This window comes from Monodon monoceros, unplaced genomic scaffold (genome assembly GCF_005190385.1).
Source record: "Monodon monoceros isolate NGI ecotype Baffin Bay Population unplaced genomic scaffold, NGI_Narwhal_1 Super_Scaffold_18, whole genome shotgun sequence".
NCBI lineage: Eukaryota > Metazoa > Chordata > Mammalia > Artiodactyla > Monodontidae > Monodon > Monodon monoceros.
This window is the reverse complement of record NW_021703774.1, coordinates 120,052,110-120,072,587: the sequence shown is the minus strand read 5'-3', so window position 1 is coordinate 120,072,587 and position 20,478 is coordinate 120,052,110. Positions and strand designations below refer to the sequence as shown.

At 34.4% G+C, this 20,478-nt stretch overlaps 1 protein-coding gene across 2 annotated transcripts; it reads right to left on the bottom strand.

The window, feature by feature from the left end:
• Window positions 1-1,135: 1,135 nt before the first annotated feature.
• On the bottom strand, window positions 1,136-19,454 carry ZRANB2 (zinc finger RANBP2-type containing 2). 2 transcript variants are annotated; one of them, XM_029231031.1, is made up of 11 exons: window positions 19,107-19,454; window positions 16,614-16,666; window positions 16,415-16,523; window positions 15,291-15,373; window positions 10,148-10,224; window positions 9,715-9,849; window positions 8,384-8,553; window positions 6,753-6,839; window positions 4,633-4,791; window positions 3,507-3,580; window positions 1,136-2,987 (listed from the first exon to the last, which is right to left on the bottom strand). In XM_029231031.1, the coding sequence occupies exons 1-10, from the start codon at window positions 19,160-19,162 to the stop codon at window positions 3,547-3,549; spliced, it is 963 nt and encodes a 320-aa protein (XP_029086864.1). In that variant the 5' UTR covers window positions 19,163-19,454; the 3' UTR covers window positions 1,136-2,987; window positions 3,507-3,546. The 2 variants fall into 2 exon arrangements, with proteins under 2 accessions (XP_029086864.1, XP_029086863.1); XM_029231030.1 differs by lacking the exon at window positions 3,507-3,580 and having other exon boundaries at window positions 19,107-19,215.
• Between the last annotated feature and the right edge of the window lie 1,024 nt (window positions 19,455-20,478).

Below are 20,478 nucleotides of genomic sequence, written 5' to 3'. Positions count from 1 at the left end.
TTAGTTTTGACAAAATCACAGGGTAATACGCTAACCACGGTGGAAACTCGGTGGGAGTATATGGGAACTTTCCATACAACCTTTGCAACTTTCCTGTATATTTAAAGATATTTCAAAATAGTATGCCTGTCTACCAATCTACCTACCTATAAATGACTGAAATTAACACCTTCTTACTAAATCAGATTAAAAAACATCTGACCATTTTGGCTTAACATTTATCTTCTCAAACATGTTATTTGGTTGTTATTAGAGGTAATACTGAAATCTGCCATCAGACTTGGGGTTGAATCCCCATTATGCTACTCCTATGGCTCCCTTGGGCAAGTTTTTAATTTCCTTAAACTGTAATCTTCCTTTTTGTAAGACAGGGGATGATATACTATAGTATGTAAAGGTGACAGAAAGAATTAGCCTGCAAATCACTATTATATACCTTAAATTGTCTTTAAATTAAAACTCTCCACTGTTTTCCAGAAATAAAACTATTTCCAGTTCAGGAAAGCTATAATGCTATTTCTATTAAAAAACAAAACAAAACAACTAACGATTATGTCAAAATTGTTAGGTGGGGCAGAAGGGAGAAATTCCCTACCTTCTCACCAGCATCTACAACACTAGCTGTGGATGCCAAATATCAAGAAGACATGAGGAAAAAAAAAAAAAAATCTAAGATTAGTTTTACCTTGGTAAGTATGCCTAGAGATGGTCTTATGCTTAGAGCTTGCTCTGAACTTGAACATTTGTTACCAGATACCAACCATTCAATGTTGTTTAGATGAAGGATTCTACATGGAAATTTAAGAACCCTTGGCAGTTAAAAGGGATACTTGTTGAGTGCTATAAAGTGACAGTTTTAATGGAAGCACACTATGGCATGTTTTTTGCCACATGGAATAAGGTTATGTTCTGGCATAAAGTATTCAACTAATTTGGGTACTCTTCTGTTTAAAAAAGTCACAAAAATTGCTCAGTGCCCAGGGTTATAGTGATCATGGCTTTGGAATGTTTTAAACCAAGCATTCATATATAAAAATAAGGTGACCTTACATAAAGGGTAAGTGAATATAGGGAGTTTAAGATGCACAATCAAAAAACAAACCAGACTGTAAATAGCTTAAAAATGAACATTAAATCAGAGCTTAAAAATTCTAATTTATTTCTAACAAACACCACTTGATGCTCGACTCACAAGCTTTATTTACATTTGTCTACAGCATCATTTCCTTACGAAATGAACTAGTACAGCTTAGTTAAACCAAATAAAATCATAATCATTTGAATTGTCTGTAAGCTACTATCAGCTAAATTTATAACCTTGCATTTACTTATTAGTACAGCCAAAGTTTTAAATACAGAAAGCACAAGAATAAACCAACGATAACATGTAGAATCTAGAAGATCATATGGGCAATTTAGAAGGTGGACTTTCAAGAAGTCTGAGGCACAATTACAAGAGAGTAAAGTTCTTGTGCAACCTACAGTAAATGTAGCAAAGAAAATTTTAAGACATAAAAAAAGCAGGGGAAGTTCATTGTAAAAATATTATCAAAATATTTCTACGTAAGCTATTTCGCTTTCATCTTTAGGTGAGTTGAAGAGAAAAATCACTCATTTCAAAATAAAAAAAGCAAATATCATTTTGCTCTGTCTACTAAGTACCTTAAAACATTTTAATTTTTAGTTGCAGTAGACATTAATATTATGGAAACACAAACAAAACCCCCACCCAAAACATGTGGATACTGATCCCCATGACAAAAAGTTCCCAAGCACAACTGTCAACTTCCCTTAATATACTTACCTTGCATTGTCACTGAAGATACTGTTAAGAGAAACCATTTTTAAAACCAGAAGACAGAACAGAGCTCAAATGACCAGATTTTAATTTTGAGAAATAAACCTTGAAAGTATTTTAAGCCATAAGTAATTTCAAGTGAATAGGAACAATTATTTCTGCTTATGTCATGAGGAAATAAGCATTCATCTTTAACTCAGAAGAAAATTTTATGCAATGTGTTTAAAATTAAACATCTCAAAGCAAATGTTCACTTAAATTCACAATGTCTGTTGGTCTTTCACCCAAAGAGAAATATACTTCAAAAACTTTCTTCAATTTGTTCCTCATTAACTATGATTTAACTGTCTACCCTATAATGTGATAACTAGGTTTTTAAAGGATATCACACAAAGCTCCTAAAAATATTAAACATTTTAAAGTAAGATGTTTTTCTCATCAACCATATTAGTAGAGATGAACTGTTTGGCATTCTTGCTCCAAATTACGTGTCAGAAAAGGAGAAATAAACACCTTTCTCCTCTCCAATTCACAAAACTTTTCTGTATTAAACTTGGTGGTGCAAAAAGTAAAACTGGATAAAAGAGAAACAATGATTCTAAGGCACCCTTAACGTAGGGAATTTTAAAATAAAGAAATTTCCAGTTGACTGTTTTACAACTAGTTAATAAGAATCATTTCAACATAGGTTAACATAAACAGGTTGACTCCTTTTCCTGGATCAACATAAACAGATTGTTTCCAACTACTTTACCACAGTCTTGCTTCCATGCGCAAAGTCCAGACAAGCCTAGGTAATGCTCATATTTGGAGATGAGAAAAACAAGAGTTCAAATTAAAAAACAAAGTACTTTGTTATAGCTGAGATGGTTTTAAATGAAGCAAATGGTTGTAAATAACGAATGATAAACAAAGCATCTATTTTGGGACATTATGGCTTAAAATACCATTTACTTTTAATTTCACAAATAAACACAGCTGTATTGTTCTGAAAAGCAATGAAAGGCATGCACCTCTACTAGCAGATTTAGCACTTCTGACCAAGTAAGACACCAACTTCTTAAAAAATATGCTTCATGCACTGTACTGGACTTTTTTTTTTTTTAAGATGTAAATTTTAATTCATTATTTCTTTTTTGAACTTGAACGGGAACCAGAATGGGATGATCCAGAAGGTGACCTGTGGTGCCTGTAAGACATAATGGAGAAAGCAGGTAATCTGGTAAGCTGGAGCTGAATATCAGCATTTGTAAGACTTTGAGAATATGAAAAATTAAACCTCATTACACTGGTAAGAGGAATAATTAAAATCTGAGATATAAACTTATACACATAAAATTAACTAGTACTTAGACCTTGGATATGAGCCCAGTAGCAGTGCAATCATAATTTAAAAATCTCTCGATATAGCCACCTCTCAATTATTTAAGGTAATGAAAGAAAGCCTTGCAAAATTGTATAAAACTACAGATTAATACAACAAAGACATATAAACTTGGTGATGGCAGCGTGACTTAATCGTTCTCTGTGATACACTGTATATAATGTGGTAAGTCTATATGTAAAATAGATATAGCAAGGCTTCTGTGTATGCAAATATATATCCATAAATAATTATGTTTTGGAAATCTAGGTCACACAAGATGATTGTACAATTAGTTACAGGATTATATTCATGCAGCTAATATGAATAAGGCAATATATCAACCTGGGTAAAGTAGTGGTGTTCCGAGGGGTTGGCCCTGGGCTCAGGGTTGTTTAGTGTTTTCACCAATCACCTGGCTTATGGAATAGAGAACATGTTCATTAAGTTTAGATGACAACAAACTAGGGGGATTATATGTGGCTAAGATAAAAATTTGCAGACGTGGAAAAAAAGCAACAGAATGAGTTTCATTGAAGTATGGAGTAATTTTCTTACAAAGGAACAAATGCACAGAAATGAGACTACTTGTGTGTAACCTTAATATCTAAACTCCAAAATGGGAAGATGCAAAACCAGTCATTATGTACAAGGAGGGGTAATCCTAGCACTGAACACAGCAAAAATCAGATTTTATCTAATCCTTACTTTCACAAGCTGAAAGGATATAAAAATTTCCAAGATTATTAAGGAAGCCATTAAAATGACTATGTAGACATTGAGAACCAAGAGAAAAATAATAAATCCGAATAATTAGCCTGCTGCAGAAAAGGCTGACAGATGACACACTTTCCCACTTTTAAAAATGTCAACACAGATAAAGTAATCTAGTAAAGGTCTTTCTCTACAAAAAAAAGGATTTGGACTGAAAGATGAAAAATGTATTAGCTACAAGAACAATTTCCTTATAAAGGGCATGAAACAATAAATTGTTGTGGAAATGCATTTATACATATTTAAATTAGGACAGATTTCCAATGATCTGTAATAGTTAATTTTCTTATTAGATGCCCTAGAATCCTACGGTTTCTAATATTTAATGTAAAATCAAGAGCATAAATTAATACTGATAAAAATCAACCTCTAAATTACGTCAACACACACCTTCTGAATTAAAATCTTAAGAGACAGAAATAACCGAGAGTTGGCTATAATAATTATATATGAAAATAAAAATTTAAACAAAATGATCAAATAGTGGAAGAGAGTGGTTTGATCTTTTCTAAACAACCTGATCAAAGAACAAAGGATAAACAAAGTAATTATCTGTTTTTTCAAGTCCAAAGTTGAAAAGAATAATTTGAAGTGGGAACGAAGGAGATAATGAAAATCTAATCCTTTACTGAGAAGTTCAGTTACTCTATTAAACACACTTAAGAACACCCATTCTTATTTCTACAGAAACCCAAACCTTTCAGGTGACCGTGATCTTGTTCGTCTTTTTTTGCGATCACCAGATGAAGAAGATCTAGAACGACTTCTCTTTCTGTTCCTCTCAGGAGAAGATGATGAACTTGAGTAAGATCTTTTTCGTGGGGAAGAAGAGCCCCTGTGGGACCTGGAGCTGGATCTTCATTGATTGAGAAACAAATCAAACATTTCATTAAAAGAAGAAATCAGGCAGATGGTTTAGTTAATAGCTCCAAAAATAAACAAACAGAATTTATAACTATAAAAATTTTATAAGGAAGAATACTTACTGCTTACTCAACAGAAGACCTCTGGTTCAACCATGAAATAATTCTACTTAAACAATTTACTTTAATTTCATCACTTTAAAAAATTCTAAGATAAGTGCTCATTACTTACAATTAAAAACCAGCTTAATGTATTAAAGTAGAATTAAATACTTCTTTTAAAATTTAAGGCTTTCATTTTAAAGTATACATAAATAGCAAAGCTACCAGGTGGGCATTTGCATGACTTTATGTCTAGAAACTACATCCTTCCATTTGGGGAAAAAATATGTATCATACAACTTCCTGAGGAAAGTAAGCATAACAATTTGCTGTGGAATTATGCAACTTATTAGTTAAGCTGCTGTAGAAAAAGCAGGGATAGGGGAACAAAACAAAATGACAAAGAACAGTAGCTATTAAATCGCTAAGTATTCAAAGGAAAATAAAATGAATAACTTTAAAACTTGATTTATATTAACAATATTTATTTTTATGAAGGATTACTATCCATGAAGTATGAAGTGTTGACATTCACATGTTTCAGGCAGAGGTAAATGCACAAATGTTTAAATACAATTTTTTTCTTCATTTACATATTTTGGTTGAAGTAATTTAGCTCAAACTTCCCAAAAAATTCACCTTTGGGCTTAAAATAAAATCAGAAAGCCCAAAAGGAGAATTCTTTGGAAAGTTATAAGCAATGAAAAAAATGTTTGTAAAGAATTATGAAGGCTGTTCTGTAAACCTTAATTAAAGTGCTTCCCAAAGGGAACTAGGACTTAAGGATCTTCACCTAAGAAGCACTCAGATAAAAGAAATGAAACATTGATAATACATAATAACAATGATCTCACTTGCTCTCTATTTTGTATTGGCTTAATACAAGTGTGCATATCATTCTTTTCTCCTTAATGTTCTCAAATTACAGTTGCCCTCTAATGCTACAGATTGGCTCTAAAATAAGCTATTAAGCAATTATTTTTACCAAAATAGCTACCACTACACTTCAGTGTAGTTCCACACAAGAGGAATTTTCGTTGTTCTCTTATTCATGTTAGCTGCCTTTAATAGATAAACAAATTAAATTAAAAAGAAAGGCAGTATATTTTGACCAAGACTAGAAAAAACTTCAAGAGACTAAAAACTAGTTTCTCACTTGCTTCTCTACAAATTTTTTTCCCTCTGCAGATCTAACTAAATGCAACCTGAAGTTAACAAGAATGCTTACTTTAAGATCACATCCTACTTAGACTAACCAACCAAACTTCTTGATTTAATTTGTGGAATTTAAGAAGTGTCTATATTTCTTACATACTATACATACTGTGTACAATATTCTGTGTTATATTACAGATAAATGAAAGTAAAACCCTCCAGAAACTTCATCTAATATAAATGACAAAATTGTTTCTATAAATATTGAAACAATTGCCATGCAAAACAAAATTTGTTTTGAGGCAGTTCTTTTTCTTCCTTTTAAAATATGGAGTAAACTGTTTATTTCCATATCTCAATTTATTTTAACTACTACTGCAAAATAACTTTAATGAACAGACATTTGGTGATAAGACTTGGCTCCATCTTCCTACTTCATCACAGTTTAGCACAAAAATAGCAAACCTTGCATAATGCAAAATAACCATGTTAATTCAATCATGGGAATGTCTTGGCACACTGCTGGCAATGGAAACGTCTCACGGTGAGAAAATTAAGCTGAGGCAAGTGCATTAGTTTTCTAATGCTAAAATAAAATTGACAAGTAGAAGCAAAATAAGAGGAAAAAAAGCAACGCCTTCTGCAGCCTTTAAATATTTTTTCTCTCTGCTTTACAGAGAGAAGCTACCTCATTCACCTTGATTTCGACCCACGAGATCTCGAACGTTCTCTGGAACTGGAACGAGATCTTGACTGCGAACTGGAAGAACTTCTTGAACGGGACCTGGAACAACATGGAAGGATTTTTTTTTTCCAGGACCATTTAATTAAGCTTTGTGATACGAACACTGAAAGAAAAATATGTATTAGAATTCATTTTCATATAGTAAGAATATTATTTGGGACATATATTTTCAAAATACAGTATTTTAAGGTTTATTTTAAACTTTTATTCTGTATTAATACTTATGTCAAAACTTAAGGTAATAATTTTTGAAAATAATCAACTATTACTTTCCAAGTTTGACAAAACTTCTCTAAAAATCATTCGAGATTGTACAAATAAAAACGTTCAGCATTATCACTTTATTAACACTGAATACTTTATATGTTCACAAATATTTGAAAGTATCCCGGGACTTACACATCCAGGAATACTGGATGTTGCAGTTTATATTTAACTTCTGTGAAATATTTCCATCAATTTCCCTTTTCCAATTTAAAAATCCTTCTATTTTCTTAGTCACTACCTAGCATAAAGCTTAAATGTTGATATGTGTACATTTTTAAATCCACAGGTTTTTCTGTTTACTCAAAGGTTAGAGAATTAAAGAGAAACTACATTGACAATCCTGTCACTGTTTTACGTAATTATATTACTGAAAAATGACATAGGGGAGATATGGTCCATTTGAATTTAAAAAGTCAAGAAATGAAATAAATTTCATTTAATTTATACACTTAATTTGTCCCTGAAAATAATAATCTGCAGAAAAACAATAATTTTTACCTTAAAATTATCTTTATAATCACTCTTTTAAGTTTTCAGCCTTTACAGTACTCAATTAACAATTATCTAATTATTAATTACTCAATTAGCTAATATTTTATTCCCCAATACAGTTAAAATTCATTGCACATAGTTTCACTTAACTAAATAGTTCTTCAAGGGAAGATTGCTTACATAAGGTACTGCTTTTTCTCAACCAAAACTTCATTTTTATTGTCGATTGCACAATGAGGGACTTTTCAATTAAAACTTTACATTACTAACAAAATAATATTCAAGTACAACACAAATTAAATCTTCTGATTTATTCCTGGACAGCTCTAAAGTATAAGCATTAAGATAATAGAATACAGATGAATTTGCTTCTTTATTCAGAACACATATACCAAATAAAACACTGTGTAGTAAGCAACAACTTAAATGCCTAGAAAATTTTTGTACTAGTGTTTAAAATCATCAGTGGAAATATAAATCTTCACTTTATTTACGTTAAAATTTCTAAATGTAAACCATCTCCTTAGATAACTCAGTATCACTATATATAATGATTTAATTGAATTTTTAAAGTCTATTTTAATAAAAGGCATGGTGTTAAAATGGAACTAAGGAAGTTTCATATTAAAATTTTGTATTTCTGAAAATACTGGACAATAACTTCATGGCACTAAGACAGAAAAAATTATCTTATAAAAGATGACTTGAATGAAAACTCTGAAATAAAAGGAAAGCTTATTTAATCAAGAAAAACAAAATTTATAAGTAAAGAAGTTAGATACTGACATTTTGACTGGTGTTACCCTTGACCTGTACCCGTTTACCTGGACCTAGACCTTGAACTGGAGGGGGAGGATGAGCGTGATGAAGATCGTGAATGTGAAGACCGAGACTTTGAGCGACTTCGTCTATTAGATTTCTTTTTATTACTATCTTCTTCTTCACTGGCATCAAGATTATACTTTGAGAGATCAGCATCATCTTCATCCTCATCCTAACGAAAACTCAGAGTCAATTATATTTAGACATTTAGATATCCATGCTATCTAGGAATGATGAACAGTTCTGTGTACTGGACATCTCCATATGGATTTATTATATAGCTAACACCTCAGCAAATTCATTCTCAGTCCTGAAATCTGACTACTACATTCCTCATCTCAGCTAAAGAGACTTAATGACTGTCTCAGACAGTTAAAGAAGTAAATGTAGAAGTCATACTCATTTTCTTTTTCATCACAATGTATTTCCAAATGAGCTGTCAAGAATTTTCAGTTTTACTCCCTTAAAAGTTCTTGAATCCAGCTCCCTCAGTCTTAGTTCAGAACTTCATTCTTTAGTATACTACCATAAGCTTTTAGGTAGTCTCCCTAACTGCGAATCCATTCTGCCTCCCAAGTATCTCAATATGTTGACAGTCATCACTCTAAAACACAGATCAGATAAATATACCTTATTTGTTTGTTTTTAAAACTTGTTTTGCATTGATTTGTTCAGCTACATTCAAGGGCATCCTATGCTCAGTCCCCAAAGTACCCTTAATCTGGATCTATTCATCCATAAAATTTTACACTCAGGCCCCACAGAAAAAACATCACCAGACCTAATGTGGCTGCTGACCCCCCCATTACATTCTTCCCTCTGCTCTAACCACACTAGCCTATGTATGATTTTCTGGATGGTGCTGGCTTGTTTCCTGCTAGGGGAAACTTTATTTGCTGTCCTCCCTGCCTTAAAAGTGCTCCGACCCCAGCTCTTACAGCAGGCTCCTTCATATCATTCTGTCACTCAAATTTCAGCTCAAATTCCACTGCCTCAGAAATCCCCCAACCACTAAAGCCAAAGTAGCTCTTCTAATGCTCTGCTATCACAACATGTGTCTACACCACAGTATTGCTATTTAAATTATCTTTCATTTATGCCCTTCACCCTCTGGAATTTAAGTTCCCTTAAGAGAAGGGTGGTTGTGTCTCAGTCACTTTGTATCTCCGGAGTCAGAATAATGCTTGGCAGAGCAGAAGCTCAAAATCTTTGTGAAAACAAATGATTACATTGGAGAACACATCTTCACCATGGGCCAAAGGTTGTCAAAGACATTCACATGTTATCCCATAGCCTGAATAAGACAAAGGGGAAATATAAGGAAATAATTTACCTCATCTAATTTATATTTAGAAAGATCTTCATCCTCATCCTCTTCTTCTCCCTCAGATTCTTTATCTTCAACTTCCTTTAAAATAGATGCAGGACCAACTGCCTTCCCTCTGTATTTTTTCTTTTTACGTCCAAACTATAGAAAAAGTTTCATAATACTTCTGTTAGCTGAAACTGTTAAAATAAATACTTTTTTTCAAAGAAATTACTTTTATATATTTAGGTTAATATACATTTTTATGTTGGTTAACATACATTTTTACGTCAATTATATGTTTTAAGTCCATTAGGATTTCCTACAAAATGGTAAGCTGCTGTAAAAGACTCAAAGTGTACTTAAAAAATGAGATACATTTAATAGTTTCCTTTTGCAAGGTATTTTCTAACATGTTTCTCTAAGCTGCTTTCAACCTGCACACTAATGTATAGCTTACCTCATCATATTCACCATCAGATTCTTCTCTTTCTATATATTCAACATTTTCTCTTTCATTAAAACCACCACCATATCCTAAAAAAGGGGGGGCATATACTGTTATAACAATTCATCAAAGTAACAAAAACATGTCAGAATCACTTACAAGCAATAGAAAAAAAGAAAATCTTATCAAAGACATTTGTCTATCCCTTTAATAAATTACTGGTCTAAAAAAAAAAACCCACCAAATCACTATAGAGAAGTCTCAAAGTTATATACCATAGCTGGAAAAGTCCCGTGGCTACACTTACAGCTCTTCTCAATTTCAAAATGTCCTATATGATTTCAGTAATGCATGGAATATATGAGTGGAAAACAGCTCCTTAAACCTCTGCTATAACCAACTTTTAAAAAGACTTTCCTCTGTAGTTTATCCTAATTCTTCGGGAGAAGTGGGTTCAATAAGAACCAACTAACAAATTTTACTGTTTACTAGTTGAAAATGGTCTGAAATCTTTTGATAACTGAAATTTTGCTGGGCTAAAATGTAGCTAGAGCTTGGAAAATTTTTAATTATATAGACAAATATAATGACACAATAAAGGACATCCAAATTGGTTTTAAATACAGTTAAAAGTCACTCAGGTTTTCTGAAGAAGTCAGTAACTTCCCAACTGAAAATACGCTACTAAAAAGCAATCAGGATCAGCAAACCATCACTGTTTGCTGTCACAACTAACATCTACAATTTAGACTGACAGATGGAGATGTGGTTAAAAGTAACATAATCTAACTACCTCATATTTCAGAACAGTACCAGCACACAGAGTGATTCCTGGATTTAATGAACCAGCAAAACGTTAAATAAACTTATAGATAAAAAAGTATTTTTTAAAAATTCAAGATTTGTGACTTTAAATCTGTCAATCACGGACATTAAAAAAAAAACCTCATCAATTACCCTCTCATCATTTCATAAAAGAGCCACAAACAAATAGTAGAGAGCATGTAATTGCCCCAACAAAATAATGTAATAAAATTAACTTTCTTAAAAAAAAAAAATCACATTAATACAAAATCCTTCCTTTCTTCACTGTACTTTGTACCAGTGAAAACTGCAATGTATCAGTGTTTATCCTTGGATATCACTTTATATCATCCCTTTTTTCCTCCTCCTCCTCCCTTGTTCTGGAGACAAAATAGACTCCAACTGTAATACACAAGAATTTCCTTTTGTTTTTATGAATATGATACAAAAGTGAAAAGTGTCTTAAATACCAATAACAACTTTTCCTTAGTAAACTCTTGGCTCTAGTTTTTCAGAGTATCAAATATAAAGAAACAGAAACAAGTACAACTGGGTATATATTCACCTCAAAACAGCTCAAATTCAATGTTAATTCTGGAATATAAACACTGTAGAAAGTTATAATTCAACAATACAACTTCCTGTCTCTACATATATGTTTAATATTATATCAGTATGTCCTGAGACTAAGGTACAAGTTGTTTGATAAACAAATTGTAAGAGATGACTAATAGTAAAGACCTAAACCTCAAAATACTTTGAAGTTGGTGAAAAATTAAGACAAAAAAAATCACAGGATCTAGATGGAAAATGATTCACATAAGAAAAAAAAAGAAAAAATACGATACAACAGAATGATTGTTTTTAAGGCCAGTGCAGAAAAATGCCTGATAAACTGGACTATTTATTTGTGGAAATGTAAACATATTAAAACAATCCTATATTAAAATCCTATTTAAAAGGCTTTTAGTAGAGGTCTTTGTTTAGTCAGTAATCTAAAGCTAAAAAATGGTATGGCAAATATGGGGAGCTAAAGAATCAATTATACCAAGATTTAGAAAGTGAACTGTAACTCATATAGGTAGATTTTGCATAGGTATGTAAGTAAAATTACTTTAAAGTGAGTTTGATAGCAAATACAAAGCTATTTTCATGTTCACTCACATAGGCCATAAAAAAGAACCTAAACAATCTGCTAACAATAAAGAGATTATTAAGGTATGCTGTTTGAACCCATACAACAAATACACCTCACAAACTCTTTCCCTATACGTGGAAAATATAGCTCTATCATAAAAAAAAACTTCAGTATCATTTCTACTGAATAATAAGTGAGTTAGAGGAATAACTGGCTTATTTATGTGTGTTTCCTTCATTCTACTGGTTTGAACCTCTTCAGGGAATATTGTAAAAATTGGTCTTCTTGCTTCCACTCTTGCCACTCCTACCCCCTAATTCTTTTTCCATAAACCAGTAATGTTTAAAGAAAATTAGATGTGTCACTCCCTGCTAAAAATCCTTCAGTTACTTCCCATTATATTTAGAATAAAATAAAACTCCTTACCATGATTTACATGGCCTTTGCCTATTTCTGAAGTGATTTCTGGAGCTCCTAGGAATTCATCCAATATGCTAAATTCTTTCAAGTCTCAGGGCCTGATTCACACAAACTGTTCTTGCTTACAGTGATCTCTCAACTTGCTACTTTCACTTCTTAGCTTAAACATTGCTCTCTCAAAGACGACTTCATTAATCCTTGCCTTTACATGTCTATTTTGCTCACTCAAGTATCCCCAGCACATGCCCAATGGCCAAAAAATACTTCTTCAATATATTAGTATAGGAAATGCCACAATTCTGGTACCATTTAAAGAATGAGTTTTGCTTTTTTTTTTTAAAGCCTTTATAATACAATTTAGATGACACAAGCAACCAAGAACCTCTGTATGCTTTTAGCAAGTGTTAAAATAAAAATCATATCTTAAAATTTGTCTCAAAAAATGAAAAATATGAGCAAGGACCAGTAAAGGATCAAACACAGATTTAAAACTGGCCTGAATTAGGGTTGTGACAATGGAAATGAGAGAAAAGGGGATGAATATAACATGTAATTCAAAGGAAGAACTGATACACTAACTTGAAAATTCTATGATTCTGTATTTTGATTAATTAGTAAACAGAACAAATAGTAAAGAGAAACTAGAGAGCAACAGTACGTATTAGCTCACATCTTCAACAGTGACCAGCAAAAGACAACTACTTATATATGGGGAGATGGGAAAGAGTCAAGACACCGGAATGACAGAAAAAAGATAATGAGTAAAGGAAAGTGAGGTTATCAAACTTTGACAACTTCAGTTGTTAGACTACAGCTCTTGCATTAGTGAAACTTTTAAAGGAGTCACAAAATAGGTCAAAGAGAATGTGAATAAATAAAAAGCTTTTAGGAATTACAATTTTTAAAACTGTTAAAAGATTTTGGACTTTATCCTAAAAGCAATAAAAACGGTTTTACACAAATGGAGTTTTTAGTTTGGAAAAAAAAACCCTGGCTGCAACTGAGCAGGAGGGGAGTATGTACAGACACCAACAAGATGGCTCTTTTTCCAAGAAACAGGATATAGTGGTATCTCTGCCCAGGGTAATGATGGAAAAGACTTTTGGGGTACAGGAGAGGTGAAGGAGTTATTAAGAAGGACACCTAAGTTTCTGGTTTATATAACAAGCATATGGTGGGTGGTACTAATCATGAGAAAGAGATCACTAAAAGAGGGCCACGTCCTGGGGGAAAATCATGAATTCAGTTTGGATATAATGAGTCTGACATTTACATGGTGATGCTGAATAGGCAGCTGAATATACAGGTCAAACAAGTCTGAGCTAGAGACATAAATTTGGTTCTCATTGGTGTGCCAATGCTCACTTAAACTTAGGGCTTAGAAGAAAATGCCTAGAAAATATAGAGCAAAAAAGAGAGCTCAGGAATTGGACCTTGAAGAACCCCAACATTCTGCGGCCACGAAAATAAAACCAAAAAGGACACAGAATAAACAACCAGAGGGGTGTGGGGGGGATAGATTAAAAATACAGGGGAAAAAATGTAAACCTTAAAGAGGTAAGGGAAGGAAAAAAAGGGAGACCCTTATTTAAAAGGTCTTAGTCTATACAGAGCATGGAATTGTCTAAAGTCAGAGAGGAAAATAAAACAGGGAAATAGTTTACTAAGTCTAGGTCTGACAAGGTGACTATATATAGAATGGAGCCTTTGATTGTACAAGTTGCTGAATGACAAAATCAGATGTGAAGTACACTGATAATGTGGTTGCACTAACTGATGATAATGGGAAAACTATATTCTATTTAGCAAATATTTTCACCCCACCACTGACAACACACAGAGCCAATGATAGGTTATTATTTAGGCCAATGATTACCAAACACTATCTGAATCACCTGCAGGTTTTTGGGACTCACCCGGAAAGAGCTTTGATAGTTCTGTTTTGGAATCTGGAGTTTTAGAGTTTCTCAAATGATTCTAATGTATAGCCAAATTTGGTAATTATTGCCTAAACTTTAGACAATTACTTTAAATGGTGCCCCATGCTTTTTGTCATACTAGGATATCAAATGAATTAAAAAAATGGTACTACCCTATCATTACTAATAACAAACATTTAGACCAGCAGAGCAAAGAGTGAGGAATAAAGCATTTCTAAAACTAAATGTCGACTACTTGTAAGGATAAGGCCTCCTGATGCTGTACTTTGTAAATTGTGAAATTATCAAACAAAAGATGACTTTGTGGATGAGGGGAAATAAAACAAGGAAAAAAATATAAGGGCAGGGACTTCCCTGCTAGCGCAGTGGTTAAGAATCTGCCTGCCAATGCAGGGGACACAGGTTTGATCCCTGATCCAGGAAGATCTCACATGCTGAGCAACTGAGCCCGTGCGCCACAACTACTGAGCCTGCGCTCTAGAGCCCGTGAGCCACGACTACTGAGACCATGCTCTGCAACTACTGAAGCTTGCACACTCTAGGGCCTGCGTGCAGCAAGCACTGAGCCTATGCTCAGCAACTACTGAAGCCTGCGTGCCTAGAGCCTGTGCTCTGCAACAAGAGAAGCCACCGCAATGAGAAGCCCATGTGCCGCAACAAGAGTAGCCCCCGCTCGCCGCAACTAGAGAAAGCCCACATGCAGCAACAAAGACCCAACGTGGCGGCCCCCCCTCGCAAAAAAAGGGCAGAATAAACAATCTTCATTTACTGTCCTCTTATGAAGTGGTACAATTATTAATTTCAATGTTTAGTTCTTTTAAAATCATTTAGTTGGACTGCGTTTGAATATTACCTGTTCTTTCTTCCAGCTTAGCATACTTTGGAGTATTACACATGTTACACTCTGATCTTCTGGCCCAATTAACATTACTGCAACTTTAAAAGTGAAAAATATCAAATTAGTAGACTATAAGACAAATAGTAAATTTTTAAAATTTTAAAATAAAAAGTAGAGTGAACTATCATAAAGGAATGTGTACTAAGGATGCTACAAAGAAAATGTACCAATGTACGTATTCTGGAGAGAGTATGGTTCCAACAGACTGAACTACTTAAGCAGAGAAGCGAAACCTATACAGCATGAAGGCTGCCTTTGTCATTTTATGAGAAATCAATGACAAATTATATCTATAGAGAGTCTGTCATCATGGGGGGAAAAGATACCACTTTAAACGAAAGGTTCTACTAATTTCCCAGTCTCCAAATTCACCTCAAGAGTGAGGTTATACCTTCCAAATAATGTTAAAAAAATTTTGTTTTGCAGAATCAGTTCAAGCACTGGATCCCAAATTCAGCAACTAATCTTGCTGGAAAGTTATCTAATACTAACTTAGTATCTGTAAGACCAGAAATTTGTGTAAGACCCTCTTCTGATTCAGTCTCCTTTCATGTGTATTTGATTCATCTGCTTAACAGAAAAGATGGCTATTGGAAAAATCAATACAGCATGTGAAAACCAGAAATATTAAGAAACCTACCTAATTAGGAATAATTATCTACGGTATGCAACTTATGATTCTAAAATTACTGTGCAAACAGGAAAAATAAATTTTGTGGTATATTTCACATTAATGGGCTAAAAGTTTTTGAGATTTTTTTTAACAGAAATAGGTTTTAGTGCTTTTAAATACCCTTCCCTCTTTTTTTTTTTTTTTTTTTTGAATGTTAGCTCACCTTAAGAATCTGTTTACTGGTATACATAATTCATCTTAGTAACAACTAATATTACCATTAAAAAATAGAATTTAAAAGTTCTTTAAACTATGTCAGATATATACTTAATAATAATCAACAGACCTTTAATTTAAAGGTTACTTTGGCTTGTCAATGTGACTAGTAAGAGTAGGTAATATTAACAAGTAGTGGCTAGATATATTATTATGGGAAAAAGTGAGGACGATAATTTGAAACACATACGTTTTACACTGCCAGTCATTAGCACTAAACAAGCCTCGGCTCTTTTCTGCAAGTGTCTTTCCTATTTCAGTGCCTCCAGCTTTCATCATCTTAGCCTCAGTTGTTTTCTCTGAAGAATAGAAAAATGAAGTATGAATCTGGGAAAATAAAGAAATGATCTGTATACACAGTCTTAAAGGAAGCTTCCTTAAATGCTTACCTCGACCACATCTATTACAGCTAGTTCTTCTAGCAAAGTTTACATTTCCACATCTGAAAATAAAGTAAAAAGTATTTATACAGACATCTACTAAACTTATATAATTAAAAAAACCTTATTACACAACTTTTTAATGTGTCCTCCCTATATACCTGGGTCCAGAACTTCTACCACCATCTCTTTTCATGTTAATGTCAATGTTAACAAAAAAACCCCCAAAAACCAACCCTCACAATTTAGGTGGAAAAAATACAAGATTTGAAGTCACAAGTCGAGGATAAGAAACTCCAATCTTTCACTTACCAATTATGTGATCCTGGTAAGTCACTGAGGATCTCTGTGCCTCAGTGTCCTATTAGCACATATCGTTAATTATAATGAAATCCCCTCACAAAGCTTAAGTGAGATGTGAGTCCACTTGAACAATTACTGATGAAGCACCGGCGGTTCAAAAACACTTTAAAGTAATTCTTCGTATAGAAAATAAGATTATACAATAAGAATTATAAGAAATACAAAATCCTAAGGGTGAACCAAGGGGGAGAAAATGAGTTAAGTCAGATACGGCTTCACAGATCTTAATAAAATACTCTTGTTAGAAATAGGAGGTGGAATGGTAAAAAACAAAGGGAGATAGGTTGTACGGACTAAAAATATAAATAGGTTCAATAATTAAAAGAAAACTGAGTTTTGGGGGATATTTATCAACCTCTGAAACCTGGCTGAAAAACTGCAACCAATAATCTCAATACATCAAGTAACCTATCACTTTATACTGATATTTAATGAACGAAAACAAAAAACTTACTGGGTTCACTAACATGGTCTTCACAGTGCATCTGCATGTCAGTAAAAGCATGCTAAGTGCTCTGAATAACATGTACAGATTAAATTTTAAAATGCTGATTATTTCTTAGGTGTTATACTAGCATGAAATAAAGTTGTGAAATATAGAATGGACACTAAACTGAAGCACTCCAATTAATTTTTAGGTTGTTTTTTCCCCCCTAAAGAATATCTTTATGACTCCAATAAGCATTAAAAATATATTCCGAAAATGTTTTCTGGATTTATACACATTGTAGAAGTTACCCTGTTCATATATCTGTAACTGAGTTGAAATGCACTCTTACAAAAACCTACCTCAAATATTTGAGTATACTGTCATTAATGACACTGTCAAAAGCACATTATTCTACAAGTAACCAACAACACAAAAGTCACTTGTTTGTTCTATTCAAAATGGTTAGACTTCAGACCCTTCAAGTCATCTTAATCTTTATGCAATCGAGAGCCATCAATTTTTTATGTAAAAAAAATGATGTTTCACTTAAACTGCTTAAAATATGAATAGAAGACAAATGCTGGGGAAATAAGGACTTATTCTCCTTTGACATTTGATTTTAAAACTACTATCCATAGCTATCAATCAGTATTTGCTTCATTTTATTGCTCTACACATACAGTCTATGTTATATCCCTGTAAGGGAGCTCTTCCACACTAGGTTTTTTTTTTTTTTTTAAGCAAAGTTAAATAACCTATTTAAAGTTCCATGATCTGTAAGCAATAAGACTGGAATTAAACCTAGGTTTATTTGCTTCAAAGCTTTTACTCTTTACTACCATGAACTCCACATGCTATCTGTGGCTAGCTTAGAGACAAGAAATCAAATGTTTTTTTTGGAACGAGTTGTGCATTCCATTTTTCTGACAATTACCTTCCGGAGTAATTTTCGTATCTCTCCAAATAGGCAGACCTACTTGAGGACCCGTCAATAAAATAGTACTAACAATTTAATAGAGCACACTGGTTTCAGCAGAGTTACTAAACACGTGCTTCTTTGAAGCAGGCATTCTCCAGGGCTGAGCAGGCAAAAACACAGGCCTCATGTGTTTCGGCTCTAACGAGGCGAAAGGTCCAATTTTTGTGGGGTGATTAAAGGTCATTAAAAAAAAAATCAGAATGTCCCCAACCAAAAGAGGATAGTGTTCGGGAGAAAAAAGTATCAACAGTAAGGAAAGTTTAAATTGGAGAAAAAAAAAAAAAAAAAGGTGAATTATGAGAAGCAAAAACATGAGTTCAAGAAACGAACGCTTTCCGCGAACAAGAATCAAGTTCTGCAGGGAAAAGTCACGTGGGGGAGATCAGACACCGAGGTGGCCACGGTTAGGGAGATATCCTTACCGCTGAAACTTGGCCGGGGGCGGGGGGTGGAGTGTGGGGCAAAAGGGCGGCCATCTCGTTCCCGAAAATGACGGGCTGGCTTGGAGAGACATGATCTAGAAGACGCTGGAGACATACTCAAAACAAAGGCTCCCGAAAGACCTCATAGTGAGGAGACTAAGAGCCTCCTTCCCGCCCGGGAGCCGGCAATTCGCCGCCGCCACCCGGCTGGTAGTACCAGAGACCGTAAAAACGGAAGATGCCCAGTCGACTCGAGAAAGCCTCTACCGATCAACCCCGCTCCAATTCGGGACCCTTCATAAACTCACTTTTTGTCAGGGCAAATCCAGTCACCGTCACTGACTCGGAAATTCTTGGTCGACATCTTGAACACCGCCACCACAGCCACCCGCAGCTGCGTCTTCACAGGAGGAAGCGGGCCGGGGACTTTGGGCACTCCGGGGCTGTCCCCACGCTGCCTGACTCCTTCCCATCACTGCGACAGGGTTTGACAGTGAGAACACTCGGCCTGGATTGAGTTTGAACGTTATTTTCCAGAAAAAGATGCCTGTGAGATTTCTTCCTAGCCGAAAGACTTACAATGCAAATAAATTCTCTGAGCTAAACTAACAGGCGCCGCCGGGACAGCCTAGGAGGGAGGCCTCCGTGGCACTAGAAGCCTCGGAGAGCCCCCTACAGGCGGGAGGACCCGAAAGGAAAGTACTTCTGCTCAGATGGGCGGAGTTAGGGAGGCGGGGGCGGAAGTGACGGTGATGTGCTGGCAAAGGCGGGTTGCTCTTCCTGCATTAAGAGGGTGAGGTGAAGTGGGCTCTTCGTGTTTCTGGAGAAGTTATTTTAATAAAGGCTCGAGAACTCTGTTCTGTCACCATGGACACTGGATGTCGTTTAAACACTTATTTTTGGGGGGTACGTAAATAGGTATACCAGATAAGCATTGTACACGTGGAAACCAACCAGCAATTTTGGAACTAGGATATTGCTAGTATTGTTAAAATTACCTGTCTTTTCCCATTCCATTCCCTTGCTTTCCTCCAGAGGTAACACTCTCGTGTATTTTGGGTTTATTCCCTTGCTTTTAAAAATTTAGTTTGTGTACATGTATGTTAACTTTGATAAACGGTTGAGCTTTACAAGGATAGTTTATTGTTATGTAATCGCCTGCAACTTTTTTTCGTTTAGCTTTTAAATCATCCTAGGTGCTTTTAAATCATCCTAGGTTGTTGCATACATTTGTATATAGCTGTACTTAATTTTACTGCTCTACACTGGTAATGTTACTTTGTGTGGCAGTTTATCCCTTCTGGTTTTGTCATTAATTCGGATACAAAAATGCAAGAATTTTTCTAGAGTACAGCATATATCTAGAGACAATGTCTTCATCTACTCTAATTGTAACTGCTTTGAAGTCTTCGGTAATTGTAACATCTTGGTTATCTAGCAGTTGGTAGCTAACATCTTGGTTATCTAGCAGTTGGTAGCTGTTGATTTTTCCTTAAAAGCTGACCATATTTTTCCAGTTCTTTATACATTGAGAAATTGTGATCCCCCGCCCCTCTGCCGCGCATCTTTGGGGATCTTAGTTTCCCAACCAGGGATTGAACTCAGGCCCTTGACAGTGAAAGTGCAGAGTCCTAACCACTGGACTGCCAGGGAATTCCCGAGTAATTGTGATTTTTCTCC

Coding starts and splice junctions, on each gene's coding strand:
- ZRANB2 (XM_029231030.1), bottom strand. CDS start 19,162: ATGTCGACCAAGAATTTCCGAGTCAGTGACGGTGACTGGATTTGCCCT. Junction 6,840..8,383: donor AGTTCAAGGTCTAGGTCCAG/GTAAACGGGTAC, acceptor ATGTTGTTCCAG/GTCCCGTTCAAGAAGTTCTT. Junction 2,988..4,632: donor AGATCACGGTCACCTGAAAG/GTTTGGGTTTCT, acceptor TATGTCTTACAG/GCACCACAGGTCACCTTCTG.